At 43.5% G+C, this 13,669-nt stretch overlaps 1 protein-coding gene across 1 annotated transcript in view; it reads right to left on the bottom strand.

Annotated features, from left to right (window-relative positions):
* LOC109390905 (ALK tyrosine kinase receptor-like) overlaps positions 1–12,327 on the bottom strand; it is a 60,095-nt gene extending 47,768 nt beyond the window's left edge. The window contains exons 1-3 of the mRNA XM_019657991.1: positions 12,320–12,327; positions 9,909–9,926; positions 9,211–9,338 (exon numbers count right to left, since the gene is read on the bottom strand). Coding sequence (XP_019513536.1) covers positions 9,211–9,338; positions 9,909–9,926; positions 12,320–12,327 — 154 coding nt within the window. The remainder of the gene's footprint in view (positions 1–9,210; positions 9,339–9,908; positions 9,927–12,319) is intronic.
* Between the last annotated feature and the right edge of the window lie 1,342 nt (positions 12,328–13,669).

The raw sequence follows: 13,669 nt of genomic DNA, 5'->3' as shown, positions 1-13,669 counted from the left end.
ACCTCTCTGGGCCTTTTAAGACAATAGACTTATTATGTCCAAGTGAATTTCCAGGAAGAAGCCTCTAATTAAAGCTTATTGCCTCTCAGCTGCCACTGGCCAGCGATATGGCACGTCCTTCCTGTTCATTAGAACAAAAAGGCATCCTAGCGTGGTTGTAGCCTCACAGAGCCCATGTCCACCTTCCGGCCCACTCCCCCAGTGAGCTTGGGAGGATCCCAGTGCTGCTATGATGGCCTCATCACCCCCCTGCATGTGACTTGGGATCCAGGCAGGATATTACACCCCTGTTCTTGAAGGAAATGATAAGACCCTGGTCTACCAGTTGCATGAATGATTAATGAGGGATAATTAGTCAATGTTTGTTAAGCGTTTTACAGACACAAAATGCTGGCTAAGAGCTAAATGAAAGAGCAGAAGCAGCAAAATCCAAAAGACTGTACATCCACCCAAATGCTGCTCAGAGAATCCCTGAAGGGAAGGTTGGAATGGAGGAAAGGAGGGACGCAGGGACCATTGGCCTTGAGGTTTGCAAGCTGTGCATTGTGGGGCCTCCTGGGCAGTTGCTGAGCCACTGTCTCCCCATGCTTCCTCCCCATACAAATCACAACTAGAAAGGCAAACTAAAGTTCCACAAAACTGTGCTTCCAGCATAACTTGCAGACAGAGAATGCCCACATCTTCAAAATAGCCATGAGTAAAAAGAGAAAAAGCATCGTATCCCAGCAGTGCAAGCTCTTGTTCTCCCAGTTATGCCCATCAGCTAGCAAACACTCCCTCAGCCCCTGCTCAGGGTCCTCCACCTCTGAGGACTGCGACGTCCGGTTCTCACAGCACCTGGTTTGAGGAGCTCTGTCCAAGGGCGTGGGCAGGGAGGAAGTAAAATGTCTCCCAGATCTTCAGATAAAACTTTAGTACTCCTCTCTATGTCCCCCTTAAAACAAAACAAAACAAAACAGAAACTCTGATGTCAATTCTGTCCTTGGGGAAATTTAAGACGCTTAAAGCCAATGCACAGGGGACTTTAAAATCTAATATTTGGTTAGTCTGGCCCTGACCTTGTACCTCAATTTTAGGAGCTGAGCCCTTCTCTGTCTGATTTGGTAGATTAGGACCCCACTGCTGGTCTCTGGTGCCACCTTGGGATTCTCCGTGCCATCCCACCCACCTATGGCTTGTAATGGGAGGATCCCTGTTCATTGGCTCCAGCTTTCCAGCGGGTGGTGCTAGGCCTGGCTGTACCTCCTTCGCTTACCCATGTCCCTCTGTCCCCCTGGAGTGGCGCTTCACCAACACCCTCTCCGATGTGCCCCAAATGGCAGAGAAGGATGGAGTCGCCTCACAGAATGTGGGGATTACTATGAGCAGAAAAGGTCTTTAAAGCACATATTTTATCTTAAAATTTGTGTGCAGTTTTCACTGGAGCCCAATATATAGCCATGTTAGTTTTCATATAAAAATGCTCCTCCACTGCAATCTTTTGGTAAAACTGAAGGTCTGGAAAGATGTATCATGTTGATTCTGTGGCTTTGCACATTCTCAGAACACATCTTTGAGGTCTAAGCATCCAAATGTGAGAAGCACCGGCCCCACTTTATCCCAACCCACTTGTTGGATCCTGGCACCTTCCAGTTTGCCCACAGCCGAATGCCTTTAGCTAGTACCTGTGTGGACAAGGCTCCAGGGCTCCGGAGGCAGTGCCGGGAGCCTGGTCACAGGCCTGTGGGGCAGAGCCCCGAGAGCACAGTTATCCCTTCTGTCCCAGGGAAGGCCTTAGACTTCATCAAGCCCCGGAGTTGTGCATTCGCTGTTAATCCAGTGTTTCCTGATGATTCAGATCAGTGGTTTGTACCATGGTTATTTAAGAGCTGCCAAGGCCACTGGGTCAACACTACCATGAGACGCTCCAACTCAGGGAGCGGCAGAACTACCCGTTTGATTTCCCAGCAGGCTGCAGGAGTGTGTCACACAGGACACACACACTATCGCATTTAATCCTCACCAGACCCCAGGGTAGGGACCACTGTCTTCACTTTACCCAGGCATTCTCTCGTACTGCAAGATGAAAAGGACATGCAGCACCCACACAACGCAGGGTTCAAACCCTTGTTTTTCTTGTCCCAACCCTATTTTCTTTCCGCTGTCCATGATGCAGCGTCCCTTGCTTTCCTTTCTGTCGCATCTTTTTGCCCATTTCACTCATTAGGGCCTCTATCAGAAAATGAAAGAGACAGAGGGGAGGTAAGGTTGGGATGTATGAATTCTGCTGTTAGCTGTTTTAGGAAGATGGAGCGGGTGTGGGAGAAGGGGGTGGGCTGAAACCCATGTCTAAACTGATATTTCTCTCATCATCTCTGGAATTAATTTATCCGGGTCCACCTTGTTCTCCTCATAGACACAGATTTTAAGGAACGGCTATCGAGGGTCCTTAGAGACCCGAAGAGGGAACACAGCCTCACCAAGGCCCTCATTCATCACCAGCTGGAACGGCAGCCTCATTAATAACTAGGGTTTAATCCTTTACATTCAAAGAGACTCCCGTTACCCAAAACAATAATTTTTTTTTAATTACTCAGGCAGAGTTGCAGTCCCATATTGAATACTAAGGATGATTTAAAACTAATAAATACTTTTGGAAATTCTTTGAACACTTCAATGAATTAAAAGTTATGAAATATTTATAAGCAATAATAACACCATTTAGTACCATTAATAAAATAAATACATTAGAGAATGAAATTCATTACTATTTTACCACTAGACATTGATGTCAATGACTGAGTATTGCTCCAAATTAGTTGTAAAATAGACCAATTATTTTAGTGTGATTAATCCTTTCAATTATTTCTGTTATGTATTAATAGTTGTAATTTGAAAATAATTTTCTTCTGGGAGTACAACGACCTCAGCACACTGGTCCCTTGTTTATTTTTATTTAAAAACCTTTTGGGTTTACCCCCATTTCTGGGCAATTTCCAATGGTTGAATATTCAAAATAGTCGCCCAAGCAATGGTTGTTCTTAAGCACTTTGTGGGGCATTTCTAACTGGCTTTATTAGGTTATGAATAAGCCATTCCAGAGTAAGGAAGTCTCTGCCAACAGCAGCTCTACATCAGTAGGGAAAGGGGGAAACAACAAAATCTCTTCCTTGTTCTACCAGCTAAGGGCCTGCTAGTTTGAGACCCTGGGCTCCGTCTGCGTGAGGAAGGCTGAGTGATAAATGGGTCAAAAGACTTCTGGGTTCTACCCTGGCCTCCAACCACCCCCACAGGATTCTAAAGTCCTACTCCTTTGCGTGGCACAGTGGATTGCATGCACCCTGTTGCAAACAAAAAAATGACTTGGGGGAAGAGAAGTCGCTGCCTTTAAAATCAGAATGCAGATCAGGGTCTCTGCTAAAAATGGGGTAACCTTTCCTTCAGCCCAACAGTTCAAACAAGGCCCAGGTAGAAAGCGAAAGGTGAGTTGTGAACCTGTAGACACACCCTGGAGTAGCTCTGCAGAATTTTTCAGCTCTGGTTCCAGAATGAGGCCATTCAGCTCAGTCAGGGGGTGCAGGGGAGAGAAAGTGATGGTATTTATTGTGCCAAGCACTGTGCGAGGGCTCCACACACAATACCAGCTTTAATTTCCTACCAAATCTATAATTATGCATTATTATCCACACCTACCGATGAGAAAATCAAAACTCACAGATTCTAAAAAACTCATGAGCTCAAAAGGGTGGTAAGTGATAGAGCTGGGATTCCACTCTTTCTGATTCCAAAGCCTGTAACCTCTCTCCTACTTTGTAATAAGAATATCTTCACTCAGTGCTTATCATGAGAAAAGCACCATTAGTTGCTAACTGGGATACAGAGATTAAAAACAAAAAAACAAAAAACCCAGTCTTTGATTCCAGGAATTCAGCATCTACCAAGTAAGATACATAAATAACTCTGGAAAGAAGTAGACTGTGTTACAAATAGAAATATATTTATATTACATATAGAAAGAATTCTGAGCTGAGACTTCTGAGAGAAGATAGTATTTGCACTGACATTTGAAAGAAATGCAGGACTTTGAAAGATAGACTGAAAGACAGAGGGAGAGGACTCTTCTAGTGGCATAGCTAGAACAAAGGCATGAAGTGGGGAGGTGGTTGGTGAAATGTGAAGAGATTTCAGAGGCTAGACGACATCATCATTTTAATGCTTATTTTCTAAACACAATCCACAGAGAAATTATGGGTAGGAAGTTTTAGAAAGAGGGAGTTAGGGAGGGGAGTGGTCCACCTGGAGGGCACAATGAGAAAAGTGAGGCCACGAGACTGTGGCTACAATTTCTCCATGGCTTTCACTTCCAAGCAGTAGATCCCACCATTGCATAGCTGATTCAGTTTCTTGAGGTGACCAACCCAGGTGAGGCCACCTCTGTGCCAGTCTCAGGTTGGCAGTGCTATAGCTCTCATCACCCCCATGGCATTTAGTTATCATTAAATTGCAAAAGCTTTGCAGGAGGCATTAGAAAAGCCAATTTGTTTTGTGAATAGTATTTTCTCTACAAGAAACCAAGCAGCATGCAGGGAACAGCTCTGTTTTTAAAGGCTTCCAGCCAGGTGAGGCCCAGCAAAGTCAGGTAGCACAGGGCATCATCTACAACCACCTCCACAGCCATCTTCTCATTTGACCCTCACGATCAAGGTCAAATTTGGGAGAACCATGGACATATTGTTATTCCTATTTTAAATTAAAAAATGATGTGCTTGTTCTGGGGGAGACCTTTAGTGTCCCTTCTGATCTAAAGAGTTGGATAGTTTATGGCGAATAAGAGGTGGCAAGGGAACTTAAATCCCTTGATTGCTGCATCAGTGCTCGCTCTATGGACTTTCTGAGAAAGGCATGTGGGCACTAGTTTGGAGGAAGACATTGCTCCAAACGGAGCACCTATTCAATATCTGGTGCAATTTAAATGTAACTCAGGGATGCCCTATGGGGAGCAGTTTCTGCACCAAAGAAGAATGGAGAGCTTAAAGCCACCACACCAAAACTCAGCCCTAAGATAGGAGCAGCATGTTTACATCAGTGTCAGCATGCATTCCGCTCAGTATTTGCTCAGTATCTGCCGAATGAATGAGTGAATACATGCATGGATGGATGAATGCATGGATGGATGGATGAGTCTGCTAGGCAGACTTTCCTGTTGGCATCCCCAAGAGAGAGTGCCACAGAAACCTCTGTTTTACAAGGACAGACTGAAGATCCTGCTGGGGACTTGCCTGCTGCTGGAACAGAAAGTGCCCAGTTTGGGCCCAGCTGCCAGGAGCCTATGAGGTTATCCCTGATTTTACCCAGTTGGATTTTGGAGCCTACTCCAGAGGCTGATTGGTTCCACATGGCTGGCCAAAGATTAAAATCTGTTTGTTCAGCTGCCTTCATTTCCTCTTGTCCCCTCTTGGCCTAAGGAGGACATCCTCGACTGCCCATCATTGCCTTTGGTGGAGTAGAAGAGGGGACAAGGCTGGCAGGCGCTACACAGTTTTTATTAGAAGCAATCATACTAGCTCCATACCCAGCATCTCAAAGCCAGGACCCACCAGGACAAGAACCTGCCTTGCAAAAACAACCCATATTCCAAGTATAGTAGCTTTGTGCTTAGTTTTAATCATTTAAAGGAGGTATGGTTAATACAACTATTTTTGACTTTCACATTTTATATAAGTACAGAATTATAAGGTCAAAGAACTGGAGTTAATGGGAGAGTTGAAAGTCAGACTGTCCAGGGGTTCTCAAACTGTACTTCATAAAACACCATGTGTGTAAGGGGGTGTCAAGGGCTGCGGAGTATGTGGGTCCTGAGTCCCCCACCCTCACTTCTTCTAGGGCAGCTCTGCTTGTGTAATTATAAAAACTGGGCTTCTCTATAAGACTTTGTTTGGATTAAAGGTTCAGCTTCTAAAAAGCATTTGAAGACCATGAATCTGGTTCAAATGCCCTCATTTTCGGCCCAGAGAGATTAAGCTATCTGTGCATCTCCAACTCTTTTGGGACATATGTTTTATGGTGTTCAGGTGGTGAGGCTGCATTTATCACCTTGGATGGCCCCCCATCCCGCTTTCTGAGCTAGAGAAGTTAGGGAATGACCCCTCATGGGTAGTGTGACATTATTCCTGCTGAATATGTAGCATTATTATAAAGCTCACATGAGAAAACACACATGTTTTTGCCTTTGCACATAGTAAGTGCTCCACTGATGTTAGCTTTTATTGCTTATTAACCGAGCACCTATTAAGAGTTATACCCTGTGATAGGTGTCATGATTCAGAGAGGAAAGAGACATGGACTCTGCTCTGGTGATACCCACAGATAGAAATCGTCTCCTATGTAGGGAGAGCTGTTCCAGAATCCCCTGTAAGGCTTCTCTGGATTAACCAAAATGGCACCTCTCTTCACATGGGCCAAGGAAGAGCTATGGGGTTCTACAGATATGTTCCCCTCATCCTCTGCCTGTGCCTCATATGAGGGGACCAATTCACCGTCAGAAAACAGACCAGCCATCCTGTAGACCATCTACAGCCCTGGTTAGCATTTCACCAGCCCTGTTCATTCTTCTCAAAGATACAGCTTCTGTTCCCTTATCTCTTCCCCTTCGTGACCTAACCAAAGCAATGATCTCAAAAACCAAATTTGTCTCCATCAAATAGGCCTTGAGTAGGCCTCCAAAATAACTCCTTCTCTTTAAATCCGTGAGTATAGTTTCAGGGTGCTTCTTATGTTTGCAACTTGTCCACACCAACTGATGTGTGCCTGACTTCATTCCGCTACGGGAGGAAGAGTTAGACATTCTCAGGAAACACTGGGATCACTTCTTCTCTGCTTCCTGCCTTACACAGCCACCCTGACCCCTTCCCATCCCTTGGTGACCACAGGAGTCCAAGCCAGAGAAGGAGCACAGAGGACATCTGCTTCCCATGGAGACCATCTGTTCTGGGACCTGGAGCCTCTGAAGAAAGGTAGCTGGACCAGGAGTTATATTCTTAGGTCTCTTGGCCAATCTACCTTCCCTAGGGAGTCAGAGGCAGGCTTCTTTTCACTCTCCCCTCAGAAAGCGTCCTGCCAAAGGAAACACTTTCTGGATCATTAGAGAAAGTTAGAGGGGTCAACTCTCTTGGTTTCATAGGAGTAGAGAAGCAGACAAAAAACAGGTCTTTTAAACTCTACAGCCGATTCACTGCAAATGCAACATAAGCTACAGAGGAAGAATTTTGTAGGTAAAGGAGAGTTGTAGAGGTGAGGAAGAAAAAATTTGCACAACCCCTTGATCAAAGGGAAAAAGAATTTTTGCAGGTGTAATTGTCCTGGGCCTGATGTCTGGAGGTTTGTAGTCTCTTATTCCCTTTTCCTAATGTTGCTCAAATGAGATTAGGTCAATTCTGGGAACTGATACCTTCTCCCTGTCACATTCCTGTTAGCTGGCTTCGTTTCAACACATGGCCTCTTTTGGACGGTACACAGACCCTTGACATCTGCAAGGATTGATGATGTCCAGAGACATTCGCAAATCCCCAAGTTCGTGAGTGCGGAAACATTTGTACAAGCTCCTGGCTTTCTCCCAAACCACATGTTTCTCGTACATTGCCTCACATCACAGGTTAACCACCTTTTCAACTTGAACTGAAGTTCAATCTATCACATTATGGCGATTTTTCTTTTCCCCACACATAAACCAGTTTTGATCGAAGAAAAAACCCCGACACTTTGTGAAAGTTCTTGCAAAGCCGGCAATAAATGAAGTGCCACAGAAGCATAAGAAGCTGGGTGATCAGTGGAGCTCCCTACCTAAGGGAGTCGCTTTCAGACACCAGCTCCACGAGGCGCGAGATTCAGAACCTGGGTTCTATGTGCAACAGACGGCTGTGTGTCATGGGCCTTCATGGTTGTTCACGAACAGTCTATATTGAGAATTTCGGTCTGAGACTGACACAGCCTTCCTTCCCACCCACACTGCATTCTGGGGCCCCTCAGACCACAGATTCCACTGCACAGGGGAGCACTCCCCCCCCCCCCCCCCAGTGAACCTCCGGGCAGAGGCAGGCCCAGCAGGAGGCTAGCAGTAATGAAAACAACTTTTTCTTGAAGAGTCTCCTCTCCCTTTACATGTGGGAAACAATAAAAGATGTTTATGCCATTAATCCTAGGCCTTCTGAAGAGTCAAGGAAAGATCAACCTCATGTATCAATTGAGGACCCATTTCATCCTGCTTACCAATCAGAGTTGAGGCAATATCTAATACAAGATACATATAAAACATGATCTTGAAAATAAGAATAGAAGATCAAAAACTCTGTAGAGGGAGGGGGAAATAAGCTCATCCAAAGACTATACAGATATGATCACTGTGCTCGAGTATGGTATTTAGTTCAGAGCTTCCTGGCGACAAAGGCAAAAAGAAGAAAAAAAATCAACAAATTATGCTTCCAGAGAGAGATGCCTTCTCTTGAAATAAATTCAAATGTGAGACTAATGCAAAAGGAATTCAATGACACTGGACCATGCTCTAACGGTCTTTACAAAGTAAGTGAGAAATTTGACATATAACCATTTCCCATGTTGTCCCTTAATAACAGCTTAAACCAAATCATTACAAATACTTAGCTGTAAGTTTTGCCTCAGGAGAAACAAAGTATAATAGTAATGATCAAGTTGGTGGGGCGAGAAGTGGGTAGAGCTATAGGTGAAACAAAAATGGCAGGATGTTGATAATTACTGAAACTGGGTTGAGGGTATATGAGGGTTTGTTCATTGCATTATTCTGCTTATTTGTACACACTTGGAATTTTCCACAATAAAAGTTAAATATATATATATATATATATATATATATATATATATATATATATATATATATATATATGTATACACACACACACACACAGATACATATGGCTGAAATCATTTGGCAGCCAGGGAATTTAAGCTAATAAGTTATCTAATAAAGACTATATTCTATTTGGTGAAGTTTTAAGTTAAGCAGGTAAAATGTTACACTCAGTCTTTGAAAATTGATCAGCGGGGCTATGGAGCCCTTGATAAGATTCCGAACAAGCCCCTTAACACTGTAGACTTTTCTGTAGAAGTGTGCACATTCCCAGCCAATCATGGCGGCAGGTTATCGACACACTTAAGGCAACGCGCTATCAGGGAGCGAAGGGGAAAGCCAGATTCACATACCTTCACTGCAGTTCTTCAGGGCAAAGAAGTCCACGGCAGACAAGCTTCGGTTTCCACTGGAGATGTATTCCAGGGCCACTCGGAATGGGTTCTCCGGGCGTCCGATTCTTCCCTGCAGCACGGTCCAGCTGGTTGCGTGGGAAAGCAGAGGGGAAAAGCATAAAGAGTGATGAGAAGCGGGCCTCACCTGGAGGGAGGGCCTGCTCCTGCCGTGACTTCAAGGCCCACGTTCTTCAAGGGCACCAGCCAGCAGGAGAGGAAACCCTCAGTGGCTCTCAGGAGTGTGACCCCCGTGGGCAGCCCATAGCATTTCCTTCCTCCTTATCCAGCTAACTCAGAGAGCAAGTTCTCACACCCACCGTGGCCATTCTTTATTTTTTCATTTACTTTTGTTATGTTATTCTCTTTAGGCAATTACAGATGTTTGGACTATTTTAGTGGCTAGTCCTATAGGAAAAGGGCATATATGCTCAAGGAAACATGGCTGCAGTGTGAAGGAATAGTCTTCAAAACACTTATCTGTCTATTCATAATTATCTCTGGAAAGAATGCTTGGTTATCAGAATTTTATCTGATCCCAAAGTCTTTAGAGTCCTCAGGTTTGCTCTATAGTTACTTAAAGGAAGCGAACAAGGGCTATTTATTCACCAGAGGAAAATTAAAGTGCACCGAAGCATGTATTTTGGGGTAAATGGTACCTAAGATTGACGTGGACTCTGCAAAAAGGTGCAAAACAGAAAAAGAGAAAAGCAGGTCACACGGTGAGGTCTGCATCCATCTATAATCAAGGACACCGACACCGTGGGAGAGCCGAGAATAAGCTAAATGAACATTTTTACACCTCACTCAAGCTTTTAACCTCTTAGAATAGCCTCCCGTCACTGATTGGAACATCAGATTCACTTTCCAGCATTGATTCAGGTTGTTTAAAAAAAAGTACAGTTATTTTGACAATTTTGTGGGGAGAATGGAAATTATATGGACGATTACCTATTTTCTTTCCTTTTAGAGAGATTTTTTTCAGGTTTAATTGATGTACAATGGATTGCACATACTAAAAGTTCACAATTTGATGACTTAAAGTGTATACGTGGATGAGCTTTGATATATGGATACAGTAGTCTCCCCCACACCCATGGTTTTGCATTCTGCGATTTCAGTTACTCATATTATACGGAAAATTCCAGAAATCAGCAACTCATAAGTTTGAAATTGCATGTGGTTCTGAGCAGCTTGATGAAATCTCGGGCAGTCCTGCTCCGTCTGCCAGGGATGTGAATCGTCCCTCTGTGAAGCGTATCCATGCTGTACACACTACCCACCCCTTAGTCACTCGGCAGCCATCTAGGTTACCAGATCGATTGTCACAGTATCGTAGTGCTTGTGTTCAAGTCACCCTGATTTTACTTAGTCATTGCCCCAAAGCCATTCATATAACTTTTATTACAGTAGATGGTTATACTTGTTCTATTTTATTATTGGTTAATCTCTTACTGTGCCTAATTTATAAATGAAACTTCATCATAGGTATATGTCTGTATAGGAAAAAACATAGTATCCATCAGGTTCAGTGCCATCCATGGTTTCAGGCATCCACTCGGAACATATCCTCTGCAGATAAGAGGGGACTACTGTACATGCATGAATTCATCACCATGTCACTAGGTTGGGTTTACGTTGGCAGTGCGAGTGCTAAGGAGTTTAGGGAAAGACTAGCTTTCTGATTAAAAACATTTTAAAGCACCCTCCACCACAAATATAAAGTGAAGCTCAAGATAACAAAGTTAAAAATCCAAGAATTCAGAAAAGTTGGTAAAGAAAAATAAAAGTCACCCAGAAACTCATTATTCAGAGATAACCACAGTCAACACCTCAGCGAACACCCTTTCAGCTAGAATTTTACTTATGCCGTGATTGCACTTTGCCACTCAATGCTCTGTCTCGGTATGTTTTACTGTTATGAGACAATAAATATAGATTACATAACCAGTTCAGTGATTGCATTTTTAATGATTTGTGCATCGCTCTTGATTTTTCCTCTTTATGATCATGCTGAAGCCAACCCTGTGTACTTATGTAAATACTGCCTGAGGACAAATTCTAGAACCTGAGTCAAAGTACACGTACATTTAAAACTGAGGCATGCTGTCAATCCTCCAACAGTGAATCCAGGGGCTCATTCTCCATTTGGTTGCAACACTGGGACTCATCGAGTCTTTTCGGCTTTGCTAACTTTCAGGGTGAAGGCTTTCCCTAAGGCAATCGATGGTCTTTCAACGGGGCTTTCCTGGATGACAGTGTGAGTCTCTGGTCCCTGCCATGCTGCTGGGCATGCAGCGGGAGTCTGTTGAATGAAGAAGGTAGTTTTGTTCCCTTTGTATGCTCTTCTGTAGTTAATTCAGATCACTGGAGCCAATGCCTCAGCCATTTAATAAAAGTGTATTAAGTTTCCCACAATAGATGCTGTAGAAGGGATTATTGCTGTTGTAAAGTTTGTTCTCTGTTACTGTACCCAGCAGGTTTTCTATCCAAAATAAAACCAGTGCAATTGAATAAGGACAAGGAGGCCTTTTGGTTTAAATGTGGGACTGTCAAAGAAAGAAATATTTGAAAAGAAAATGTAAACGAGGGGTTCTTAAGGAAAAAAAAAGAAAGCAGAATTTTTCTTGGTCTTCTGAAAAAGAAAGGACCTTATTTTTGAGGAGAGATGATGGTGAAAGGCATGACTATTCATATTCCGCCAAAATTGTAGCTCTCTGCTCTGAGGATGATGGATTTTAATTCCAGGTACACAGGGGCCCTTGACAATGATTTCCGTTTCTGTATTGGCACTGGCCCTCTGGATAAATGTGTCAAGAGCTTTAGGAATTAGTTTCTGAGTTACCGATGCAATAACTTTTGTCTGAAATTCTCTGGCCTCCCATAGTTTACTGCTGCAACTTAATAACTTTCAGAGAAGTTGCCAAACATATAGTTTATAACCAGGGAAGTTGGGACCGAAAAGGGCAAGCTTATACCTAGGGTCAGATTTGTTTAAGAGACAGCCAAAAAGCCCATGAAAAACAAATCCAAGCTCTCTCTACTGTCTGCCTCCATTTTCTTTCCTTACATCCCCATGGTCATGGAACTTGCTCACTAGGGTCTTGTTTTCCTCATTAGCTGGTGGCAACTCTGCTAATGCTTGCAAAGGGGAAGGTGGTGTTCTGACCTGGAGTCTCCTAGAAACAAACTTGCAGCCATATCCATGTGCTGGGGATTTGAGAACACCTTGGCAATGGTGCTTCAATCAACCAATTTGACAGTGTGTCCATCTGGAGTTTGGGAAGCCAGAAGAACTGTACGGACAGCCTGCCACATCCATTATCTTCCAGGTGTCTCTCTGAAGCTTTCTACTTCCAGTTCTGGCTCTGTCCCTCATTTGCCTGACGACTTTGAACAAGGCACTTTCTTCTAAATGCCTGACATTTTGGATGTTTTCTGATCAATTGTATTCTTAGCCATATAAAGTGTCTTCAACTTTGTGTGCATTTGCTGAGGAAAAAAACTGACCACACAGTTTTTTGCTGAGTTGTTTCATCATAACAAATACATTAGAGTCCATCAAAAAAGGCAGGAGAGTCGGTTTGTGAATTGCAAGGTCCATGTCTGACCTTGTGGTTGGAAGTAGCATGTACAAAGGCTGCTCAGTTGGGAGTGAGCTACCTATTCTGGTCCTGAAGTTGCCTGGGTAAGTCTCCCCACCTCCTGGGGATTTAGCTTCCTCATCAGCAAAATGTGGGCATTGAATTTAAAGTTCCCCAAGGTCCCCAGTTCATCCCTGTACTTCTCATGCAGATTTCAGGAGTCCTAGTGACAAAATACTTTATGAAAGGTCTGAAAACTTCCATGGACAAATAATACTCTACAGAAGGTGCAAGAAGAGCGATTAGTAAAAAAAAAAAAAACCCCACACATTTTCTGCAGAGACTTAGTTCCATTCCTTCAGAGAAATGAAGAGACTTGCTCAAGGTCACACATTTGGTTACCTGCAGAACTAAGATTATAATCAAGTATATTATTGCTCCCAGTCTGCAAGAACAGGGACAATGCAAACTATTGACCAGTCTGTGTATTCAGTGGCTTTTCATATCACTAGAATCACAGACATAGGAAAGGCTAGGTCTACTTAGCATTGCTAAAGGGATCAGCAGTCTAGGTTTTGTGGATAGACAGGTCAGCCAGTGAAATACAGTATCAGAAAATGCACACACAAATAAAAAAAATCACAAGAAGCTCTGACACGGAAACAAAAAGAACTTCTAAGGCTCCTAGCATTCCATAGTAGGTTAGTCTCTACATATTTAAGGGGAACTGTCTGGCGTGTCTGATGTGAGGCAAACTGCTGATGAGATTGAAGGGTTGGCAGTCATCTCAAGAGGACAAAGGCAGCAAGTTATTTCAAGCCCAGAGTAAAGGGGCA

This window comes from Hipposideros armiger, unplaced genomic scaffold (assembly GCF_001890085.2).
Source record: "Hipposideros armiger isolate ML-2016 unplaced genomic scaffold, ASM189008v1 scaffold_0, whole genome shotgun sequence".
Taxonomy (NCBI): domain Eukaryota; kingdom Metazoa; phylum Chordata; class Mammalia; order Chiroptera; family Hipposideridae; genus Hipposideros; species Hipposideros armiger.
The sequence above is the reverse complement of the archived record's forward strand: the minus strand, read 5'-3'. Positions and strand labels throughout refer to the sequence as shown.